The sequence below is a fragment of the Corvus moneduloides genome, chromosome 10 (assembly GCF_009650955.1).
Source record: "Corvus moneduloides isolate bCorMon1 chromosome 10, bCorMon1.pri, whole genome shotgun sequence".
Classification (NCBI taxonomy): Eukaryota; Metazoa; Chordata; class Aves; order Passeriformes; family Corvidae; genus Corvus; species Corvus moneduloides.
In genome coordinates this window covers 23,388,496-23,413,387 of record NC_045485.1, presented here as the reverse complement: position 1 = coordinate 23,413,387, position 24,892 = coordinate 23,388,496, and the positions used below count along the sequence as shown (strand labels likewise).

The 24,892-nt window shown below is 48.0% G+C and overlaps 1 protein-coding gene across 5 annotated transcripts in view; it reads right to left on the bottom strand.

Annotated features, from left to right (window-relative positions):
• Nucleotides 1-24,892, bottom strand: part of PLD1 (phospholipase D1) — a 76,980-nt gene that overhangs the window by 37,376 nt on the left and 14,712 nt on the right. For 3 of the 5 annotated variants that reach the window (XM_032119212.1, XM_032119211.1, XM_032119213.1), the window contains exons 1-6: nucleotides 24,207-24,341; nucleotides 6,738-6,923; nucleotides 6,277-6,404; nucleotides 5,834-5,979; nucleotides 4,850-4,958; nucleotides 3,372-3,437 (exon numbers count right to left, since the gene is read on the bottom strand). In XM_032119212.1, the coding sequence (XP_031975103.1) occupies nucleotides 3,372-3,437; nucleotides 4,850-4,958; nucleotides 5,834-5,979; nucleotides 6,277-6,404; nucleotides 6,738-6,891 (603 nt within the window). In that variant the 5' untranslated portion in view covers nucleotides 6,892-6,923; nucleotides 24,207-24,341. Of the gene's footprint in view, nucleotides 1-3,371; nucleotides 3,438-4,849; nucleotides 4,959-5,833; nucleotides 5,980-6,276; nucleotides 6,405-6,737; nucleotides 6,924-24,206; nucleotides 24,343-24,892 lie in introns of those variants that run through there. The other 2 variants (XM_032119209.1, XM_032119210.1) reach the window with 2 other exon arrangements.

Below are 24,892 nucleotides of genomic sequence, written 5' to 3'. Positions count from 1 at the left end.
TCACAGTGCCCCTCATCCGAGGGGCTCATCATTCACAGAGAGACTGGGAGAGGCAGGCAGGGCAGCCAGGAGCTTTCATCTTCGTCACATCGGAATTCCTGCGCTGCCCAGCTGCCTCCCTGGGATCTGGCATCCCGCTCTGGTTTCACAGTGACCCGCAGCAGGATGTTTTTGGTATGAGATACGGGCCTAGAGAATGAAGCTTCAATGACATTGTTGTGGCAATGAAAAGAAAAATATAAAGGCGGACGGGAGTGATGGGCTGCAGGAGGACGGGCTATGGAAGGTGGAGAACCAGCTGCAAGGTGTTCAAACCATCCTGTCCTGCCAACAATGTGGAGCACGCATGATTTATGTAAGTAAAAATTTCAAAGAGCATCTGCATTTCAGAAAGGATTCAGCTTCTCCATGCTGTATTTTCCTATTTCTATTTTGACTCTTGTTCTTTATTTAGTGGGTTCAAAAACGCATCAGAAGCTGATTAGCACTGGTCACTAGCAATGAAGTGGAACTACACACGCTTCAGAATAATATTGTTCAGCACAATTTCTTACACAAAAAAAGCTTGCTTATACGAAATACAAATTGAAAAAAACCCTAAATGTGCTGCATTTCAATTGCAATAACTAAAAATACTGATGGGTCAGTTGGGATCTCCACAAAGGTCTGCAGATCCAAGGGCTACATCAGAGGCAAGCCAGTGGCCACTCTCACATCTCAGCTGTTCTTATATCGTGTTGCTTTCACTCAAGATGAGGTTTTTACTCTCTCTTAAGTTCATGCAAAACATTACACGCATACATGTGCTTCAATCAAATCTTATTTTTCATTTTGCTTGGGCATCTTTCAAGTATGGGAACTCATACAGAAATAATGCAAAGGTCCAATTAATAAAATTTTTATACAGAATCCAATTAAGCCTCAGCATGTTGAGGCTGTATTTCTCCAATTTCCAGAAAAAAAGTGGGAACAGTTAACACACTGAGATTCCCACAACATTCATTTTAACAGTAATTGTTTTGAAGGACTTCAGCCCAAAAGTACTATTAAAAAGGTTTTGGAAAGAAGAAGAAACAACATGGGATTTAATCACATAAATCACAAAACTAAAAAAATGAAATTATTGAATATAAAAAGCTAGCGGATGTACAGCCTCTACAATGTTATGTAGTCACTGTGGACCTGATCCTTAGCCCACCAGACACTTCAGGTCAGCAAAACCACAAGCTTGACTTGCAGGCTCGACTGTCTCAGTGCATGGCACATCTCCAGACAGTGTATAAAGCAGTTTGTTCTCACTGGCAAATAATAAATGAACCACAAATGAAAAACAAAAGAAGTAAAAAAGCAAATTCATTAAACTGTGCAGCTCAGATGTAAAAAACATCTCGGAGATGCTACTGACCCAAGCAGGTTCTTCACAATGACCAAAGGTTACACTCCAGGCAGGTCTCAGCTTGCCTTTGCAACTCCATGCCTGATTTAGCAGAGTTCCTGATTTTAAAAAAGTTCTCAGTGCATGGATTTGATGAGAGAAACACACAGGAGTCCAAATGTGCTCCAAGATTAAGACAGTTACAGCATTTGTCAGTATCCAGGCAAAAGACTTCTCACCCACAAGAAGAGCAAAGCCCTCATTTTGTTCTCAGGAGTTCCAGGGAAAGTGCCAAACATCTTCACTTTAGCCTTGTCTGAGAATGGTGGGGGTTGTTTTGGTGTTGTATAAAGGAAGCACTTCCCTCTCTGTGCTTTCTTCCAGCACCGCCTGCAGGACCCGTACCACCACCATGGCCAGCAAAGTCCTCCCTGAACACTTCTCTGTGGCCAAATCCAGTGAAAGCCAACAATAAACTGAGAATTTATGTGGAAAGGGACATCTGGCTCCGGGGGCTGGGGACAGAAGGGTGATTCAGCCCAGGAGGGGAGCACCCCACAGCTGCCTGGGCAAGGCAGGGCCGCCTGTCTCCTCCCCTGGCCCCCACCGTGCAGCTCGTCTCAAACCACAGCCTGGCCAAAGCATCACCCACGTTCTCATAGGAGCAGAAATGTTCCAAAATATTTGAAAAAGGCAACGCCTGCCTAAAAGTGACAAGACGGATCCACACTGTAAAATAACTCTCCCCCGCTCTGCATATGCTACTGATCAAAATTGCCAAGTTATCCCAATCTTGCTTCTAGAACAAAAGATGACTTTTCCGCATGCAGACTGACACAGCTCTTCACTGCACTGGAATTAAGCTCCACAGCCTGTCCCCTAAAGAAGCACTCTAAGGAATGCAGCTTCCTCAGCCTCAAACTGAAGATTTCTTGCCATCCAGAGCACAAGGGGCAAGCCCAATGGGCGCTTTGTCCCGTGGAACAAGCGGTGCTCAGCACTGAGCTCTGCAAGACAGCACACAGTTTTTATATACAACATCCAACTATGAGCTGCCCAACATCTCCACACAACTGAAATCCTGCAAAATAGAAGAATATCTAACAACAACAACAAAAGTGGAAGAGAACTGGCTGCTACAGAAACCCAAAGTTCAGTCTGTATTTTTGGCTTGTTTGAAAACCAGGTGTTCGCAGTTATCACTCTGTGCTCAGAAATGTCACTAAACTCAGCAGCTACTCAGTGCGTGCATCAGATTTTGCTGGTAATACAAAAGATGGAGTAACACAGTCATTATGCAGCCAAAAAAAGGGGAAATAAATTACCATCCCCAAGAGATGTCACAGCTGCGGCTGACAGGTGAGGGCTTCTGAAGAAACATTCGAGGATGAATTTCAAAAGAAGTATTTTTGCTTAAAATAGGCCTGAAGCTTGATTTGACATCTGTCCTCATTTCAAAGAGCACTAAGTTGGGGAAATAAGCCAACTACCATCTCCCTTTGGAACTGACAAAATACCCATTCACCTCTCGGTATCACACTCGCACAAACTCAACGTCACTGATGTCCAGTGGAACTGCACAGACTAGAAACCTGAGACAAACCTGCACCCAGAACCACACACAAAGCCCAGACTGAAAGAGCAATTACAAATATGGCTTGGATTCAAATTTTTAAGTATTTAAAACTTTAACTTATCATCTTAAGCACTCTGCAGAATTAAACAGAAGTCCACTACATCATACATGTACAGCCAGCTGTCGGGACTGGACCAGCTTGAGGAGGTTATCACTGCGTTATACCAGCAACCTCTAACATCGAGTCATTCCTTTGGTTTTAATCACAGTACATCTGTGTTGGAGAAATCAGCTAAGCCAAAATGCTCACAAAACAGCTGTAAAATGTTTCTTGCAGAAGCTCCATGTCTTCTTCCAACAAATTCAGCATTTGTAAAGTGAATATTCTTTAGACATTTAAGCAAACTAATTTCTACTTACTGTTCCATGGTAGTTCCTGTACATCGGCATTTTCAGGATATTTGTCAAGTAGTCCTCCAGCTGTTTCTACAATTAAAATGTTGAAACTTTAGATAAGATGTGGAGGTTTTTCTTGAAAATTCCTGTAATCCAACTGTCTGGCATTAGGAAGCAATCAAGAAATCAGACCCACTTTTCAGTTTGAGTGGATAAATAAATACATTATTATGTGCTCACAGCTCAGCACTATAAACAGTTTGGTCACAGGTTGTTTACTGTTCAGAGTTCTGTGTTTGTACCTTCCACCAACAGACCTGTTCTGTGGCAGGGTCACTTTGGAGGTCAACTTTCTTGACTGAGCCAAAGTTTCAGAACAATTTCAAATACCAAATCAGTCCCCATTGTTTCTGACCCACATGAATCAGCCTTGTGAGAAAACAGGCTCAGAGTCAACTGAGAGAGTCTGTTTAACCAAAACAAAAGGTTCATGGGGTGAGGAACACAGGGACCATGCTGTCCTGTCCCAAAGACACAGAGAGAGCAGTGGCTGGGCTTGTCCTCCCCAGCCAGCATTGGAGAAGAGAAGAGACTATTATGGGAGAAGTAATCTCTTCCCATCTTCATGGTAAAAGGAAAAAGAAAAAATTAAACTGTCTGGGCATGGGAAACTGGGCAGAGTCCTACCGGACACAAAGCAAACTGAAAGGAAACATGAGCTAAAAAAAAAAAGCATCTATAAACCAGCTTTCTTCCTCTTTTAAACCCACATCTCTCTCCTGCAACTTCCCGCACATCAGAGAAGCCGTGAACAGCAAGGTTTCTGCATGGCACAGCTACAAGACACAATCCTTTAATCCTTTGGGCCTTGAAGCTCCAGTGGCACAAAGCCCAGGGAGGGAGGGAAGGAGCAGCAGAAAGAGAACAACAAGCACAGCCTGAACAAACATAGGGTTTTTAACTCGCAAACAGCAAAGCTGCAATGAAGAGGTAGGAAGACATCCACCCTCTCCATGGAAGGGCCCATCTGTTAACATCTGATGAAGTTACACAGAACACGTGTGCCTGGGCTAAAATTACCCACTGCAGCATCAATAGCCTGACTGTCATCTCCTCTTTCTGAGGGGGACAGCACTGAAATCTCTCAGATTTTGATGGCCACGGGGCTGCCTCCATCACGCAACTTGACTCTGCAAACTGCCTTGTCTATCTTTAAATCAGAGCAGGTGGGAGGAGGGGAACCACCACTCCCAGCATCATGGTGTTTCTCAGCTGCAGAGGAAAGCTTTGCCCACATGAACCCCAGGAGCAGCATCCTCATCACTGCACAGCAGAGAATTTGGCATTAAAGCTGGACTTGTCAAAGCCAAACTTTGTCAAGCAACATACTCCAACGGTAACAAACAAGGGTTTTGGTAAGTGTGTGGCTTTGCAAGCCACCTGCCTGGCTTCTCTGCACCTCAGAGCATCCCTCTGGCCCCCAGACTGAGGTGGGCACTCACCCTCCTGCTAGAGAAGTGCTCCTCCCGCACCGTGCTCTCTGCGGTGTGCGGCAGACTCGGCATCTGCCTCGGCTCCCCCCTTTTGATGGATTGTCTTCTCACCGTGTGACTGGAAGGAAAAGCACACCCCAACATCAAGTCTCAGTGCTGCAAGAGTGTGTATGCCTTGATATGTAACCCCTCTTCTGCAATGCCTTTATTTTTCCTATCCAAGATCTTAAAAACTGACAAGTGGGCAGGATAGACACAAAACCAAAAAACAAACCAGAAAAGAAGACAGTGTGGATTCATTTAAGAAGCTGGGATGCTGCAACTAGCTCACAAACAAAAACACAGCACAGAAATATCAGTGCTTGATTTTTGAGGGCCTCAATTTTCCCTTGTAAGTAAACGGAGCCTACAACCTGTTTTTAGAGCATTATGTTCCTCCAGCCCTTAACCTCTCATAATTTTACCTTTCCTATCATATCCCAATGTTTGTCTATATCAGGAGGCTCTCACTGACCTACACCACTTCTCCTCCCACTTCTTTTCCCCTTCCTCTTACATTTCCAGCCATCCCAAGCACCAAGGCCAGCCCGGCTAGGGACCGCCCCACCTCCCACATCCTGCCCATGCTGTCAGAAAGCCACAAAACTCCAGTGATTTCCATTAGCATTATCATAACCCTTCCCCAAGTTCAAGGCAAATCCAGCTCAAAAGCTGATGGCCTGGGAGGCAAGTTTTCTGCATCAGCAGAGAGATGTTTGCATCACTTAGACTACGGCTGCTAAACACATAGATTAAATATTTTTATTATAGATGCTAAATATTCATGGAGACTGAATTCTTCTGCCCTCTTCTCCTTACAGCAAAGTAAATGGGACCAAATAATAGTAGATTATAGTAATACAATAGTAAATGGGAAGCCAAATAGGTACAATATTAGAAGTAAAAAGATCACATCTCCCAAAGCCCACCACGGCCACAGGGATGCACACTCACCTCCTGGTGGGGATAGGGATGCGTACAAAGGCTTTGTACCTCAGCAGCTCCCTGTGAAACTCCTGGAAGTGCTTGAACTTCCTTTTCACGTGCCAGACGAACTCTCCATGGGTCAGCTCGATGGTGTAAACATTGGGGCTTGGTACCTGCAGGAGAGAACATCACCACATGGGATGCAAGTTTTGAAATAAGCCATTTTCCTGCAGCTGCTCATCTAAAGAGCCTTTACTCAATTTTACTTAAGGATTATTCTGTCTCATGATTTCTTGTTCTTCTTTATTAGATTTTATAGATAGACAGATAACCTTCTCTCCTAAGCGTTTTCTGAGACACAGGCATTGCTGGTTCCTCGGCCCACAAACAAGCAAGCGCAAAATTAAGGCACAAACAGGATTTTAAATACAGTTCTACAGAAATCAAATGGAGTTTCTGGAAGTTCTGACCTTCTTAGTGGAAGTAAAGCGTTCAACTTCCAACACACGCACTCGGACAGGACATCCCGTGAGGTACGTCTGCGTGCCCGGCTCCTTGAACCCATGGGTGTGGTAGATGGCAGAGAAGGGAATGCACACTGGAAGGACCACAAACCCCACAAAACTGTTAGCTCAACAGCCTTGTAACATGAGGGCATGAAAGCCAGCAGACAACAGCTATGCTTTAACACGGGAGCATTTATACAGCAGCATTAATTCCAGCAAAAGATAGCAACTTTTATTAAAGAGAGCTCAAAGACAAGGTTACACAGAAGGGACCTGACTTGAGAAGCTCAAGTTTTAAGACCCTCCTGGTTCTAAATCAGGGTCAATGCTGGGCTTGGCAAAACCCCTGAGGCTGTACCCTACCTGCCAACAGATTGCTAAACCCGGGCAGGACATGGGATGAGAACACAAGGGTGTCAACTCACCAGAGCCTTTGGGGTCAGCGAGTATCTCCGCATCCACCTCCTCCCCCTCCACATGGAGCTCCCTGGTGTCCAGGCTCTCGATGATGTTGCTCATGTCTGCAGCGAGTTTCTTCAGCGTGGATGTGGCTCCATGGCTTTCTGCTCTCAGAGACATCTCAGGGGCCTGCGCTCAGGAGCCGTGGGGCACTGGGGAGAGATGGGGCAGGGCTGTCACCACCCTCTCTGTAAGACAGGGCTCAAGGAAACCACTGGCAATGCATGGACACACATCTTTCTTCCATCCCTTTACCCACATTCATCCCAAATATCCCCATCCTACACTCCTAGTGCCAAATGTTCAGCCCTAAAGCTACAAACCATACCTTGCCTGGCTAAATCCCAGACTTAGTTCACCCAGCGCTGCGTTTCTCAGGTCAGGCTGCACAGAGGAAAAGCTCACTCAGAAAAACCTGTAGGCGTTTTTGCTACGTGTTCTTCCTTTGAGGGAACTTCTGACAGAAACTCCTGGCATTATTAAGATTTCCTCTATTTCTGTGCACCTTACACAACTGCCTGTGGTGTCTGCATGCCTCATGCTCTCCCACGGCTCCATCCTCTCAGCAGGCTCAAAAGTTACAGCTGTAAAGGTTCCTCTCCAGGGTCAGGAGCATCCTGATGCCCACAGAAAGCCTGGAAGCAACAAGGTAGACTCCACAGCTTCTGTGCTCACCCATCCAGCATCCCAGGTGGCTGCAGGAGACAAGCCCACTGTCCCTTTGCGACGGGGACACAGCCAGGGGGAAAGCTGCTGCCTGCTCGGAGCACTCAGGCAGTGGCACTTAGAGGTGTTTGGGCACTGGGGACTACAGCACTTCCCACCTTTATTCCCATCTATCCATGCCAGGAGCCTGAGTCATGAGAAAAATGGGGAAGGAAGAAGCAAAAAAAAAAAAAAATAAGGAAACAAAAGTAAATCGATATATGAGGCATAGTCACTGACACTGACACAAGGCTTCCCTGCTTGTAAGTATTTGCAAACCCTCTTCCTCCTCCTCCCCTTCCTTCTCCAGGCTCTGCATCTCACCACAGGGCTGTGGAGCTGGCTGCTGGTCCTTGCACACAGCCAGGCTCCAGCTCCTGGGCATCTCCCTGGTGATGACAAAAAGTCCCTTCAGTCTTTGTCCTGCTCTGCAATAGATGTCACAGCTCGACAGCTACACTGAAAAAATAAGGATGGGACAAACTGGCAACATTTTACAGAGGCCAATACAAGGATGCCCATTTATACTTGTGGAAACCCTCACATTGTGTTAAAGAATGATTTTTCCAAAAGTGTGACATTTCTGATGTTAAGTTCTGCAAAGAACACTGTGCAATTATTCTTGAGTGAGCTCCACAGCAAGAGCTGGGTATGCCGTAACTTGGAAATAATTTAACATTTTAATAAATCATGTGTTTAGCTGCTTTTGAAAGGACATTCTCTATTATTGTTTCCTCTTGAAACAAGTCCATTATTTCATTACTACATAAGGCTGATACCATGTAAGCCCAAAAACATGCCAGAAGCAGCTGCCTTCAGAAAAAAAAAATCCATTTGCACACAGACTTGAATCAAGAAAAACTGGGTCAATCTCTTCTCTTATACCAAAGTAAATGCAGCACCAACAGCTTCATCTTGGGAGTGAGGGCTCCCAGGGCCATGGTGGCTCTGTCACCTTCCATCAGTGGCAGGGAATGCCACCAGAGCACAGAAGGCTTTAGGACCAGACCAGGGGATCACTGGGCCCCCAGGTCACTTCAAGAGATCTGCTTGAATAATTCAAACATAAAAACACATGTGGGTACCTCCTTTCCTAGTGATTCACTGAACTGTAGGGCAATGTCTCGGTTTCAGCTGGGACACAGTTAATTTTCTTCTTATTAGCTGGTACAGTGTTGTGTTTTGGATTAAGGACTAGAATAACACAGTAACATACTGATGTTTGAGTTGTTGCTAAGTACTGCTTCCTCTAATTCAAGGACTCCCTGGTCTCCCATGCTCTGACAGTGAGGAGGTGCACAAAAAGCTGTGGGGCAGCATGGCCAGGACAGCTGACCCAAACTGTCCAAAGGGCTATTCCACTCCACAGGACACCATACCCAGGATATCAGCTGGGGAAATTGGCTGGAAAGTGCCAACTGCTGCTGGGAGCTGGGCACTGGTCAGGGGGTGGTGAGCAATTACTGTGTGGTGCATCACTTGTTTCCATCAGTGTTACTCCCCTTTCATTACAATTATTACTATATTTTATTTTGTTTCAATTATCAAACTGTTCTCACCCCACTGATGTTACCCTATCCAGCCTGTGCAGCCTCTGTGCAGCAGGAATTTGGCACTGGCACTGCCCCACACCTCCCTCATCACCACTTAATGGAAAGCCAGTTCTCCCACTTGGAAGCTTTACACTTTTCCTATTCTAACAACATACTGCAGGGGATTTCAATTATTCAGAGACCATAAGGTACATTTTCATTTGTTTGGAGTGAAGTCATTCCACCTGGCTTTGGGTGTTTGATTTTCTCCCTGGAAAGCAGGCATACATAAAGAGCATTCCCAAGGGAGGCAATGCTACCAGGCTTTCCCAGATAACCCTGGGGATGGCAGGAAGGAGCCCAGAGCCTCACTCCGCACCAACACATACAATAAAATCCTATTTCCCACTCAGCACTTCACACAAAGAATTTTTTTGTGCATTTCTAGCTGGAAAGAAAGCAGCATCTTGCTTTGTATTTCTGTCTGCATTCACATTTGGAAACAAAACAGATTTTTTTTTTTCTCTCCATCAGAAGATGCTTTTGCTTCGTGGAAACTTAATGCCCTTTCCAAAAGAAGTTTTCCATGGTCAAAGAGAACACAAGCCCAAACACACTCTGGACATGCCATGCCAACAATTACACTTGAAGGAAACTAGCAGACAAATACCAGCATCAGCAGGGCTGGTGGAAGAGCAACAGAGAGGAGTCAACAGGGAGAGAGGATGCTCATCCTCCCTCCTCCTCCTCCTTTCCTCCCTGCCATGCCAGGTACAGCTGGGTTCTCTGTCAGATTAATTGACACAGTTGGTTAATGGATAAACAATTAACCAGTGTATGCAATGATTATTTGCAAGGGACCACAGCAAGGCTCCATAACTCAGGATTTTTTTTTTTAAAGCTAAAGCTGTTTTCACAGCTGGCACAGACAAATCCTGCAATAAAGCAGAATCCAAACTCAGATGGACCTGAGTCAGTCCCAGCAGCAAGATTCCCCCCATCGAGATTAGAGCCAAATTTTTGGGTGGAGAGGAGAAAACGTGACTTGCCTGTAGCCCTGCCAGCAGCCCCACGAGCCTGGGCAGTGGCCATGCTCCACCACAGCTGGCTGCTGCAGAGCCAGAGGACACAGGGCAAACCCAGCCCTGGGCAGGGAAGATGGCACTGGGGTCAGCTGGAAAGACAGGACATACCACATCCTTCTGAAAGCTTTGCCAAATTGCTTTACAGGGCTCTGCTCCATAAGAGCTACTTAACCTCTTGGCCAGAGTTTCCATGCGGACACTCTCTGCATTCCCATGGGCAAGCTGAGGAATGCCTGGGTTAATCTGCAACAGGCTGGGTGTAAACAGGCACCAAGCACGGATATCCAGGATTTAGCCACAAACCAGGCAGGCCACAGCAAGAAAGCCCTGCCTGTCCAGTGCCACTCACTGCTTGCACTGCTGATGGACCAGAGAAGGGAATTACAAACCCCTGATACTGCACTCAAGTGAACCCAGCAAATCGCAGGAGACTGCAAATAACAGGATGAAACTTATGAGAAACAAGTGCTGCATTTCAGTGTTCAGCTGTTGCCATTCAGGATAGCAAACAAGCAGCAGATTTTTAAAAGGAAAAAACCCCAGCCAACCAAAAGAGAAAAACCAGGGTCTGACTGAGTCAAGAACCGGCAATCCGAACAAAGGCAAAACCTGTGCCAAGATGCACAAACAGGACTATTGCCTTTGAACCAGGCAGGAAGAGATGGTGCAGAACACAGGAAGACTCAGACCTAAAGCATTTGACCTGTGAGAACAGTGTCAACACTGAGAGAAGGCAGAGAAACGTGACAGCAGACTGCAAGCCTGCAGAAGGCTGCTGTGAGCAGGGTGGACAAAGGAGAAGTGCTCTGAATTAGAATCACAGAATGGTGATTCAAGGTTGGAAGAGACCTTAAAGATCATCCAGTTCCAACCCCCTGACACAGGAAGGGACATCTTCCACTATCCCAGGTTGCTCCGAGCCCTGTCCAACCTGGCCTTGAACACTTCCAGGGATGGGGCATCCACAGCTTCTCCAGGCAACCAGTGCTTCACCACCCCCAAAGGGAAAAATTTGTTCCTAATATCTAATCTATTCTCTTTCAGTTTAATTGCTTGTTTAAAGCAGAGACTAGGGAGAAAGCCCTATCTAATGGCAAAGGCACGGCACTGCCTGAGGAGGGGTTTGCAGACCCCCAGGGCTGGAGGAGGCAGGGGAACAGTTGCACCTTCAGCACCCACACCCCAAACCTGCTGCTGGGGCAGGAGCTGGTGTGGCAACCTGTGTTTGAACAGAGGGAAGGCGCTGCTCCAGCTTTATCCAGCTCAAAGTCTGCCTGGGCAAAAGCAGCAAGAAGGAAAACACAATGAAAAGACTCAGCAGTAAAGGAAAAACATGGTAAAGAATGAACAGACAAGGAAAAAAGGAGATGATCAAAAACGTAAAGAAGTAAAACACACACTACAAACCCCATAAAGATTGCTGACACTGCCTTTGTCCAACCCAGTTCTCGTATTAATTATTTCCTCTCCCAAGCACCACTTAAGGTCTCTGCCTCCCATTCCCAGGCTGTCCCCACAGCACATGGACCCCAAACCTCTTGAACTGGTAAAATACATACACTGGAAATAGTGACAGCATCAAGAGTCGGCCGAGATTTCAACTGCAGGGACAATGACTTAAAAATCAGAAATTAACTATATTAATCCCCAAGCCCTTGTGAATATACTGCAAACCTGCAGCTCCATCCTGCAACTTTGCAAGCCCGATATCTACTTGTTATTTGCCATTTTGGTTATGCTTTAACCCCAAGTTATTACTTCAGGGATCATATGACCATCTCAGCCTTCACTAAAGAAAATTTTTTTCTACTTGTTGCACAGGACAACAAAAGCACAGCTTTAAAGGCATGGAAACTGGAAGGCAGGAAATACATATTTTTGTAAATATTCATGAACAGTTCTGTGTTTTGAAGACACTCACGTCCTGATGTGAAAATGTATGCGGCTGGTAATAGCACAGATTACCTAAAACTTGGTCAGCCTGAGTTTATTCTGTATCGTGGCAGATCTGAAACAAGCTCAGATAATCACAGCTCCTTAACGAGGTTCCGATGCTGACAAGCACCACACAGAGCTACGAAACCCAGAAAAACTTCATTTGGAGAAAGAGGGGAGCAGAGAAGCGAAAATACATCCAGGAAAAACAGACATTTCCTGCTAATGCCTCCCCAGGGTTTGACGCTCTGTATCAACTCCTGTCCCTACGGTGAGAAACACTAGAATCCCTGAAAATTATCTCATTCCTGTTCTCATGGCATCTCTCCCAGTACAGCGACCTTTTGGCAAGGGCTGTGACGAGTGACCTCTGTTCCCACACTTGGTTTTCTCCTGCAGACAGCAGCGCCCATGGTGGGACACACAAAAACCTCCCAGGCTGCCTGGAGCAGGACAGACAGGCTCAGGCCAAAACAGGGCAGTGAGATGGGGTTATTAAATAGAAAACAAACAAACAAACAATCAAAACAATGCCCAAAGAATCTGAGCCATGAATTCTCTCTCTCTCCTCCTGCTGCTGCCAGGAGCCTGGGTGCAATAGGGGCAACCAAGAGCCCAGATGAAATGCCAAGGAACTGCTATGCACGATACCCTCAACAGCTATTTGCTCTGTCTAGTGGTGATGAATCTTTTGCATGTAAATATTTCCTAATTCATCCCATTTCAAACCTAAAATTAGCTTTGGACCACTCTGTCATGGAGAAATAGCCTCAGGTGACAAGAGCCCTTTCTGAGGAGTTATTTGCCTCCCCCAGGAGGAGCTGGGCTTGTCAGCACCCCAGATTAATGCCCTGGCACACCTTCCTTCCCCCAGCCCTGGGCAGGAGTCAGCCCTCCACCTCAGTTAGGAAGTGCCCCTGTGCTCAGGATCCCTGCCAGCACCTGCAAAGAGCATCCTGCTTTTCCAGCCCAGGAAAAATCCCCACACTCACACAAAGTATAGACACACACTGATTTTATCTTTCCCCCCAATATTTAATCAAAAACCCAGGGCTCTTGTAGGTAGCATGTTACATTTCCTAACTATGAAATTAAAAGACAAAAGGGTTGAAAAATGCTCAGCAATGCCTTAACTCTGCTCTTCAGTTCAGTACATGGAAAACACTCAGCCAGAGGAGCCAGCAGCCAACAACGGCACATGCACACGCCTCCTGAAAATCTGCCCTTCTGGATGCTCATACTGCAGGGGCAGTGCAAAAGGATTAGGGTTTGTTTTTTAAAACACACAAAACAACCCTTGAGTAAGAACCAAAGCATTGCTCCCACCCTGGAAAGATCTGGAGCTGGAGAACTGAAATAAAAATTCAGATCAACAATAAACATGTTGAAACTTCATCCTGACCTAATTTACTTATCTTTAGCCAATCCTGATAAAACCAACATATTTTAAAACACTGTTTCCAAAACAATTATTCCCACAAAGTACCCACATTTAATAGCAATACCTCTAAAAGCAGAAACCAGTTAGCGCTTCCTGCACCACAGTTCCCTGGCTCTGCATTATTGATTTCCACAGTCCTTGCCACGTGAGGCTTATTGCCAAGCCACCAGCCTGCCCAGAGGAATAGCAAAGTCACAGGAATCCACATGGCCTGTTTGCAACAGGGCATGAGATGCTTCAAGGCTGGCATGGCCTGGAAACAACAGGTTCATCCTTGGAAGTCCCTGCTGCACTATCCACACTGGGCAGAGCCCCTTCTGCCCCTGCAGCATCCATCCCACAGCACTCCTGCTAGAGAAAAGGGCACAGAAAAGCCACGCAGGTCAAGGGAAAGGATGAGGCAAGGCACTGGTGACTAACCACGGCTGCAGCCAGAAAACCCCTCCGTGCTGGTTTGTCCCCACACCCAGGCCCAGCCTAAGCGTCAGGCACCTCCCAAGGACTCATTTCGTTTGCTTTACAGAACAGTAAAGGGAAAACATAAACATCCTCGGATGGGCAGCGGCTGCTGATCTCATGCTGATGTACTGGTTGCTCTGGCTCCCACTCCCCCTGGAGCAGCACTCCAGGAGCACCATCCCTGCTCCCCGGGCTGCCACAGGAAGTGCAGCCTTCCCGGGAAGCTGATCATTAGGCATTTATTGGTAATTAACGCTGGCCCTACATATACTAATTCATCACCTTGTTTTGGATTCCTCAGGCATGGACAAGAGTGTTTAAGCACAGCACTCGCACCTCAGGCTGTGCATCCTCCAGAGATCACCACCAGCCCTCCACTCCCTGATGTGGTCACAGCACACATCCTCACGCCCTGCAGCCCTAAACCCAGGAGCACTGCACATAACACCCCAGGACAGGGGATGACCAGAGCCCCTGGGACCTGGTTACTCACCCCCAGAGATGCACTGTAGTAGCAGGCAGGCAAAAGGAACCAGGTGACAGCACCTTGGGGATCGGCTCCACCTCAGCATCCCCAAACCGCACAACTGAGATGCAACGGAGTGGTCACTCGAGTCCTGGGCTGATGGAAAAGAGAGGATGGGAAAACTGCCTGCTGCAAAAAGCATCAACAGCAGCAAGACCAAAGGATGCAGCACTTCTGGGTGCTGACAGAAACACAGAGCTTGGCACAAGACAGAGCCCACAAAAGCTTTACATAAAATCCCAAAAGCAAGGAGCTTACCAAAGTGATAGTGTTATGCACAGGACTCTTGGAGTGACCACAAGGATCAGGGATAACAAGGACCACCACGGTGCTCACAGGATGATACGCATGGCTGCTGCTCTTACCTGTAGTTGAACACGTCATCCAAATACAGCACATATTTTTGTGACCTAAATGTACAGATATCTACAGGGCTGATGTCCTGTACATCACTCAACACTATTCTGGTATCTCCCAGTACCACATCTGCTCCAGCAGCTGCCACCTGCCAAGCCACATTTCCGCACGGAATTCCGGCGGCTCAGAGACGAGCGGGAATGCTGGCAGGCAGCCCAACACCTCCATCCCTCCCTCCCACAGTGGGGTTAGGTGGCAGCTAATAAATGCAAACATAGACCCTTCACATATCTCCTACCAGCCACGCTAATTCCAGGGAAAGCACTGCAGCTTGTGCTCGGGAGGGATTTGGCAACTGCAACAGGATCTCAGCCCAGCCCTGTGCCCTGCACGGGCACTGGCTCCTGGCAGCAGCTCTAGAGCACAGGTATGTGTCAGGAGGTCAATGTCCCCACTCCTGCTGCCACCCTGCTGCTGACTGAACTGTTCCCATTAAGTGGGAACATGACCTTTCTTTCCCCTCCTGCTTTTTTCCATGTGAAAGCACAGGGAGCTGACTTTTGTTGACCCTTTATGTGACCTGCTCAAAGAAATGAGAAATTCCTGCAGGTATCACAGCAACAAGGAATAGCAGATTGAGACCATGTACTTTTACTGATAGTTTAACTAAAAGTTTAACACGTTAATAAAATGCTGTTTCCATCGTCTTGACTTTTGGGAGTTTGTTTGCCTTAATGGAACTTTTCAAATAATTTCCATTAAAAAAAAACCTAAACAGTTGGCAGGAGCAGAGGGCCATGATGGAGGAGGAAAGCAACCCTTCTGCTAAACAGTACCACTGTTAGTGTAGTCCCCACTACAGTGCAGAACTCAAATGTTCCCATGTGAGCAGTCAAGTCCAACTCCCTCCCCTGCCTGAGAAGTCCAAGGCACAGGCTCATCTCCCAGGGTGGCTTCCCCAGGACACCACCAGCTCTGAGGACAACCACCACCAGTTTTATTGATGCTTTTGTCCCTCTCAGAGGCAGCTCCAAGCACAGGGTGCGGGGCTGGGACCCACATGCAGTGCCAGGCCTACACAGGTGTTTGCACGGTGCCATCCCACGCTGATCCTTCCTGGCAGCATGAACCAACCCTGTGATTGCTCACGCTGAACATTAACTTCTGCCAAGCTTTTGCTGACTGTGCACACACTGTGCCAGGGGTGTACTTTGGTAAACCCAGAGCATGGGATGAACTCTGGTTTATGGGTGTGAGAGGAACTGCGGCACCCTGGGGTCACCAGGCTGTCCCAGCAAGTGTATGTCCCAGTTCCTCTCTCTGCTCCTCAGCCAGAATCCTGCTGCCTCTCCATCCCAAATGGGACCCTGAACCTCCCTGAGAACACTGTCACCTGCTGTCCCTGCCCGGGACAGGCTGGAGCCACAAGTGCAAAGCCCCACGATGTGGCACAGCCACTCTCATCACCCCAAAATGCTCCTGTACTCCTGCCTGTAGAACTGGATTCAGCACCTTTCCAAACTGAAGCTCCCTAACGATTTTTAATGTTTTATTTAGCAATGCTTTTAAACACGTTTGATGCATTCTGGCTGATAAGCTCCACAAGAATTTGATGTCTCTATCCTCATTTGACTTCAGTTATTTTCCAGTCTACTCCTAACGCTGCAGCGCTCAGTGGCCGCAGCTCCCACTGTCGGCACCCAGCACTACAAGGCTGTTGTACAATCAGGCATCGATCCCAAAAAACCAGCAACAGCAGGTCCCAGAGGTGACAACAGGAGGGTGCATGTCTGCTCCTGATCCACATTTCCATGAACAGCTGCTTTTCCTCAGCACAGCCAGCAGCAAGCACTGACACGGCCAAACACCAGCCCTCAGCCTCCCTTTCACACCCAGAAATCTCCAACCAGTTCCCAAATATCTTCATCTGCGGATTTAGGATAACATTAAGGCCTCCCAAGAACTGCATTTTCCTTCTCCCTGGCCAGCTAAAACAAATATCTGGGAACGTCTCATTTATAAGAAGAAAACAGTTGGCTCGGGGAAGTCCCAGAGGTAATTTTAAGAGAAGCCATTAAGCCAAGCTCAGAGGGTAGAGGTGATGCTGTCCCCAAGACTTCATGGAGGGCTCCAGGTAGCTTTGCAAACCAGCCTCTCCCATGGAGACCCTCCACAGTAACATAACAGCACCTAGGACACAGGGTACTCAAGTTTCTGAAAAATTAATTTTTCTATACCCTGAAGTGTTTGATGCATTATCAGAATTAAGGATGAGTAAATAATCACAGAAATTGGGTTCTGATTTCTCAAATAACTCTGGAACAATGGTTGAGGTTTCAGACTGAGATCAAATCCAGGCAAATTCAATGAGAAATTGTCTGCTATGAAGCAGTAACTTGCAGAAACAGAATAGCTCCCTTATGTTTCTTTCTTAAATACAACTAAACACCTGCAAATTTATGCAAAACAGCTCATTTACACACACTGACAATACTGACAGCTTGCTTAGAGCAAAATAGATGCCGTGGACAATTTTTTTTTAACCACTTTCCTAGAGGGGAGAAACAATGCCTTGATCAAGCCTGCACAGGAGGCCGCTGATGGCACACAGGGAAAGATGACGCTCATCTCAGAGCTCAAATCGAGCCTCAGCTGCCTCCTCCCTCCTCTCCCTCACCACATCCCCAGACCTCCAGCAACTTACAAGCAACACTGGTGTCTGGGCAAGGCAGACACCCTGCAGCTCATTCTCCTTTAGTCAAAACTCCTCTACAGTATTCTTCCCACAAATTCCTACAGGAAATCGGAGCATTACGATTACGACTTCCAAGCTTAACGCTCCACACCTCAGCACACAATGAGGCAAAAATTAAAGACTGTTTCCCCTTCAACTGCCATGACCTTCTGGAGCAGTGCTGGCCAGACAAGTGCTTCCAGAGAGTTTTCTACATGTACAAAAAAGCTGTTTGGCAGGAAGAAATGCAACAGTTTTGGGAGAGAAGAGGCCAAACAGGATCAGACAGCAGTTCCCATCTCACCAGTTCTTTCTCCTGATGAACAAAATGGCTCACTTGCCATAACTGCGGCCAAAATTCTGCATGATCAGGTCTAACCACAGAGATTTCAAAGCCACCATGAGTCATCTACTATTCTTTCTTGGTAAGACTTAACTCTGGGTGGGACACAGCACAGAAAAAAAAAAATCAATTTGCAGGAAACCTCAGTCATGGAAAAATATACTTCAGAACATCTCACGGGGACTACATAAATAGCAAAAGAGAAATGAGAAAACAAAGTACTTCTTTCTGAAAAGACTATGATGCACTGCCTGCTCTCCAAATTGTTTCAGCAGCCCTTCAGCTGTGACAGCGAGAGGACAGCTGAACTCCCTGGAAGACCCCAGCACCCACAGGTGCTTCCCACTGCACCCAAGAGAACCACAAGCAAGGCAGATTCATGCTCTTCATGTGAAGTCAACTGCATCATGTAACTGCATCTTGCTTGAATTGAAAGAGAAAATGCAAGCACAAACCATCCAATTGTTCCACGTCTTCTGTGCTACATTCAAAGATGGTTGGGAGTGAGAACACTTACTTTTTAAACTAAAAAAAGCCCCCAGAGAAAGGCTGACTTTAGCCAGGTAGTGGGGTGCAGTTACGAGGTCCTGCCATGGCCACAACACCTCAGGCTACTGAAAGTGCTGGAAAGGTGCAATTAATTACTCTTGCTGGTTTATTTCCCCCCCCACACACACCCCCCGAGGGCTTCCTGAAGGCTTCAAGCAGGAGTCAGCCCAGCTGATGGTGACAGAAGCCTGTGCTGCGAGGTTCATCTGACCCAGGCAATGCAGAGAGCCTGTGCTCACCAACGGGTGTTTTCTGGGTGGGGCAAATACAGACAGGCAGGAAGAACAAGAAATGAGTATTTCTGATTTTAAAAATCCTGCCAGAAGTCTGGCTGGCAAAATGGGAGAAGTTTCTAGGAAGTGGCTCAGCGATGAGCGAGTGCTGGTGGCAAGGAAGAACCCTGGGACACGGCATTGGCAGATCCTGGAGGGAAAAGAGAAGCAAGTTCTTGCACGGCCAGACAACCAGAAACTGCAACTGGCTCTGAATCAGCCACTTGCACAGGCTGGGACAGAGGCTGTCAGAGTGCTGCTCTGTGGGACATTGTCTGCCTGGCACTGCCTTTTGTCTCTGTGCTCTGGAACACTCGTCCTGGAGAAGAGAGGACCCTCTGTGCCTGGACCACCTTCCCCAGCCCTGGGGAGGAAGATGTAAAGTGCCCCCAGCTCACTGGGATCTTGCTGCCAATCCTGAGAGGGCCCAGGGAAGCACCAGGTGTTTATAAGTAGGCTTATCTTATTTCTCTGAAAAAAGAGCCCTCATGTGAAGGCTGCACACATGAGGGCTCACTGCACCGGCAGAAAGAAAGATGTAAGACAGGAATCAGGCCCACTTAGCCTGACCTGAAAAATGCAATCCAGGAAATGCAGTTTAATTTTCTTCGCCAGCAGGTATAAACCACGAAAACAGACCTCAACACCATGAATAGTCTGAATATTTGCTGCTGTCAGTATGGTGTGCACAGGACTCCCCCACCCAGACAGAAAAGTCTCCTTCTGTTGAGTAAACCTGCCAATAGTGATGAGTTTTCTCATCCTCAGCCCTACAACTCCTCCCCCGGAGGCTTTCCATGAGTGGGCAGTGGAGGGGTGCTCTTCTTCTTCTTCTGCAAAATGTGCAGCCCATCACTATTCACCTTTTTTTAAGACACCTGCCCTTTTATTACAGCCTTTCTCCCTAAATAGTCAGTTCCTCGGAGCAGAAGATCATTTATTTTACCTATTCCTCCTCTGCCATAAAAACAAGAATAGAGGAGGAAGGGACAATGTCATTACATTAAGGTAACTAGTGCAAACTGGTTAGTTTGATGTCAAATCCTACTGGAGGATAGCACCATTTTATTTGATGGAGCTCAACCTGGTCCACTCTGCATCCCCAAGGAGTAAAAGGGAAGATTTAAGGGAAAACAAATCGCAGAAATGTGACCAAAGAGCACAGAGATACAAACACCACACATGGCCAACACCGGCTTCGGTGCAGACTTGGCACAGGTGGACAGACATGCCAGAGTTCATTCCCACCCAGCCCCACTCTCAGGCACTTTTTATTGGCACCCAAGCAAGCATGGTAGCCCAAAAAGATTCTCTCAGGTAATTACCTCAATATTAAAACCCCACATACATTCCATTTTGGCAATAAGCCCTGAACAGGCTGTCACCCTGCCTACTGAGCTGACACCACACTTGCTGCTGGAGTGGCGACAGATCCTCTGGCACTTGCTCCATCCCCCTCCCTGACCCTTTTTCAGCAAGATCTCCCTGACCTGTATCTATTTAGATTCGTGCGAGCCACAACTGTTTTTAAATAGAAGGTTTTATTTTCTGAGACAAAACCGGCCTCCTTTCTGGGGTGCACAGCTTCCTCTCTGTCTGGTGCCATCCCAGCTCCTTTTGGGGTCCCAGCTCTCCAGTGTGGGAGTAGCAGCCACCAGACGGCTTCTCCCCCTCTCCCCACACCAGCAGATGGGTGCCCGGGGGCTGGAGCTGTCTGACAGACACGAGCCCCACTCCTGCTTTGTTATGTAAACCCCCAGGTTTTGGTGTTTATCTGCTTTAAGGATCCAGAAATCACTAAATGCCACCGCAGCGCGTGGGCACGAGGAGCGAGGGATGTGCGAAGCGCTCGGGACAGTGGTGATGGCACGCGATGCCCCCAGTGATACCTCCCACTCCTCTGCGTAGAAACAGAGAAAACTCTGAATTCCAAAGACAAATATATATATATAAATATAAAATTCATGGTCTTCATTTCCACATTTCATTCCTGTTTGTTCCCCCCCCTGCATAGAAGCCAGGGGAAGTGTGCACGTCTCATTGCAAGGGCCATGACTGCCCTGTGCCACCCTGGACACCCTGTGCCAAGCAGGTGAGGGAGCAACATGGCAAATATTTTTTAAATCAAACCTGGCAAATGGAGCTTTTTCCATCAGTCCCTCTACCACCTTCTGCCTTCCAGGGCATCTGCACATGCAGAGCTGGTATGTAAATCTATCACATGATCACAAGTCCACGAAAGTGAGGGACAGGGCAGGCGCATCTGGGTAAATATCTGTTTAGAACTTATTTATATATCTAAAACAACAAAAAAAATTGAATTGACTGTATTTATCTATCCCTATCCTGCAGCTCAGCAGAGCTGAGGTCTGGCCATGCATAGGTGGGTGCAAAGAAGCCAGGCTGCACACAAGCTGCACACGCATCCCACCTCTCAGAGGGCAGAAAAAGTGTGGCAAGCAGCACCTAAATATGGACTGAAAAAACCCTTATTTTGGCAAAAAGAACCCAAAAAAAGGCTGGCCAAGGTTTTGTGAAGGGAAAGAAAAAGAACACAGTAGCAACTCCAGTAAGGCAAATGATCATGACCAAATCTCAGTCCCTGCAGGAGTTTCCACAGTACAGGGCATGTGAGAACAAGTTAAAAATGCATCATCAAATAATTGCCAGTCAGACAAAAGGAGGAAAAGGCATGAAAGGTTTGCTCTCGCCCTCCTCCTTCCTCAGCCATAGCCAAGACCAGGTGTTTACTGACATCAGACACTGCAGAAGAAAATCAAATTGCTTCTTCAGCTCTGTTATACATAGATTTAGGGCCATTGGCCACTGCTGATTCTCACTAATGCATTATTATTATTATTAAAATCACTTGCTGCAAAATAGCTGTACCAACATGAAATTAAGGATCCACCTGTTTGCAGCAAAGGCATCACAAAGGTGCTGCTCCTCACGGAGCACAATGGCTTCCCACAGTACTCCAGCAATTTCACACACTGAGTTTCTCCTTTGGTGAATTCACTGGGTACAGACAGAGCAGATAAAACTAGAAGCCTCTATGAATATTAGTAACTGATATCTTCCTTATTATGTCATTTCAAGGGAATAACACTTGTGGTAACATCAGCATTTAAGTGCGTTCCCCTGACATTTCTCTCCCTGAAGGTTTGATAACCTGCTTTAAATCCATTTTCAGAGGAGGAGTAACTGTAAAAACCCAAGTTCAGCTGACTGAACTTGCACTTAATCATGTAGGAGATTTCTCAAATCACTGCTGGAGATAAGACCCACTCCCTTAACACATCTTTCCTCCACCACAGACATACCTGCAGTCTAAAGAGCACTTCCTAAATTACAGGAATTACAATGTCAAGATGACACAACCCTTTACACTTTGTCACTATTAAGAATAATAAAAATTTCTAGGTGAGGCACAAGACTTCAGCCCGCTTTGTGAAAGGTTAATTTCACCAGCAATGATCACCTACCTAGCACTTATAATTTCATTTATACACATGTGAAACTGCATCTTCAGCAGTTTAAAGAAGCTGCAATACTGATACCAGCACACTCTTCCTCAGCTGTGAGAACACAGAAGACACGTGTCAACAACAGCATTTTTTGTGGCAGGAGTTCTAAGCCTTTCAAAATAGGAAGAGATCATGGCCTCTAGGAAAAGTGAATTTATTAAGTCTTTTCCAGTAAGACCAGACCCTCAGCACTAATTTTCAATTACCCTGAAAAGGATGGTGTTATATATCCAGATAAAACTAAATGTGCAGATGAGTATTTAAGTGAAACCTTTCAAGCTTCTCTACTTAGGAAAGTTAAATCTTGGCAAAACCAAATTCAATAGCTGTACCTCTCAATAAATTTTCATTTAATCGGCTGAAGTACAGTCTACAGCTATCTCTGTAAATTCTAACAGGTCTTTTCAGAGGGATGTGACCTTGGCTCTGTCCCACAGGGAGCTCTGACCAAGCCTGGGGCTGGCTGCCTCTCCGGAGGGGAGGGCAGATCCAGGGCTCAGCACCTGCAGCCAGCAAACCCTGCACCAAGATGGGTGATGGGGACACTGTGGGAGGTCACCCCCGTGCCACACCCCCAGGCCTAGGGGAGGCCAGGCACACTTTCCAACTGCAAAAAACCCCCTGACTTTACAGGCTTGGTGCTACCTCATGGCAGAAGGACGGGATGAAGGGCCTCTTTCAGCCGCAGGCAAGGGCAGGGCAGGTGCACAACGGGGACTGGCTGCTGCCATCCCGCCCCAGCGCTCTGCACCAATCCCCGGAGTCCGGATCAGGGATCCCAGCACGGCTGGGGAGTGCTCAGCATCACACGGTAACAGTGACCCTGAGATAGGGGCTCTCTGCATAGGCACAGTAACACAGAGCAGGCTGACGACAAGCAGCAAACGAAGGGCTGCCCAAGGACTCAAACTCAGAGCTTCCCAACTTCTGGCAAAGCTGGGCAGGATTTGGCCAAGAGACCCAAGTCACAGGGCTAACACTCTTGTGAGCATCATGAGGTGGTTGGAAATTAAGTTCGCTGGTTACCTGCAAGCCTCTGGCATGAGCTCATGCTTATCAAATGGTAGAGACGGCACGGGAGGGAAAACATGAATTCTTGAGTGATTAAAGACTCGAAAGAGAGCTCCCACCCCTCGAGCTGCAAACACAGGCAGCTCGAAACACAACGCCGTATGCACACAGGGGGCTTTTGTCCCAGCAGCCTTGGGCACTTGGGCCCCGCCGTGACACCCGCACCTTCCACCAGTGTCAAGCCAGCAGAGCTCCATCCATCCCGTCCATCTGCCGGTGCCCGTCCCCAAACAGCCGCACTGGAAGGGCATCGAGCGGATTTACTGAGAGGAGGGATGTGGGGGTCACGCAGACCTGGGCACACAATGGGCATTGTCCGTCTGTGTGCGGAGAGCCCGGTCAGCCCGCAGGAACGCTTCCAAAGCCAAGGGAGCTGCACTGACTTGAACCATGGTCCAGCTCGGACCGGAGGCACTTTGGGGCTGACGATTTCTAGAGAGCATCATGCCAAATAAAGAAAAGCAGCAACAGGCAGAAAAGGCTCTCATTGCAAGAAACCCAGCCGGCAGCTCGGCAGAACGGGTTGGGTCAGCACGTCGAGTAACTCTCAGGGTTTTCCCATATCCCAGAAAAGGCGGGTGCAGAAGGGACGTGGCAGGGTCACGCTTCACCAGCGCCGGAGACACCGAAGTTCATCGCATCGCCGAGCTTCCCAACCCAGGCGCCCGCTGAGACCGCAGGGCAGGACCGCAGCGACCCGAACCCACCCGAAAAACGCGCAAACCATCCCGAGTGTGTCCGACAGGCGACAAACACCTCCCCGCGGCAAAGTCTGCCCCAGCAAAGAGCCCGGGCAGGGGATTCACTTGAAAACAGACGCTCTGCGCTGAAGTCACCGCACTGCCCCGGGCTGGGCGCCCACCCCGGGGCGCCCCGCGGCCGCACCCGCCCGCACCCACCTCCGGCCCCCGCGGCCGCGGGTGCCCCATGGTGCCGTCAGAGCCAGCCGGGTCCCGTCCCTCTCGTGGGGCAGCAGCGGCCTGAGGAGCCGCCCGGAGCAGCACAAGGAACCTCCCCACAGCCAGCCCCGCCCGTCGGCTCCGGGCGCGCTGCCCAGGCCCGGCCCCCGGGCCCGCCCCGCGCCCGTCCCCGCTGAGGGCACCGCGGCCGCTGCCGGGACCGAGGCACGGCCCAGGGGAGGGACGGCACCCCGCGCCCCGCCCAGGGTGAGGGTGATGAGCCGAGGGAAGCGCAGAGTGAGCGAGAGGGGAGGAATTGGGCTGTTTAATTTCAACTTCGCAGCGCGTGGAGGGGCTTTGGGATTCCTGCGCGCTCCGAGTGCCGCTTCTACAGGGAGCGCAGCTCTCCGCTTCGTGCTCGGACACTCCAAGAGGGAGAAGCAAATGTTCCTCGCCGTCACCGAGAAACTGCGTTTGGCCAGGGAAACAAATTGAAGAAGCGTGTGCAAATTAACAATTATTAATTGCACATGCGATGGGGGTTTTTTCAGCATAAGACAACCCAATAATTACGGTCCGGTGCTGTTCGGATCCGAGCCGTCCTCCCCTGCACATGCTGCATTTACCATGTTACTTCCCATATGCCCTTTTCAATATGCAAAGAAACAGATTTTTTAGCGAGAGAG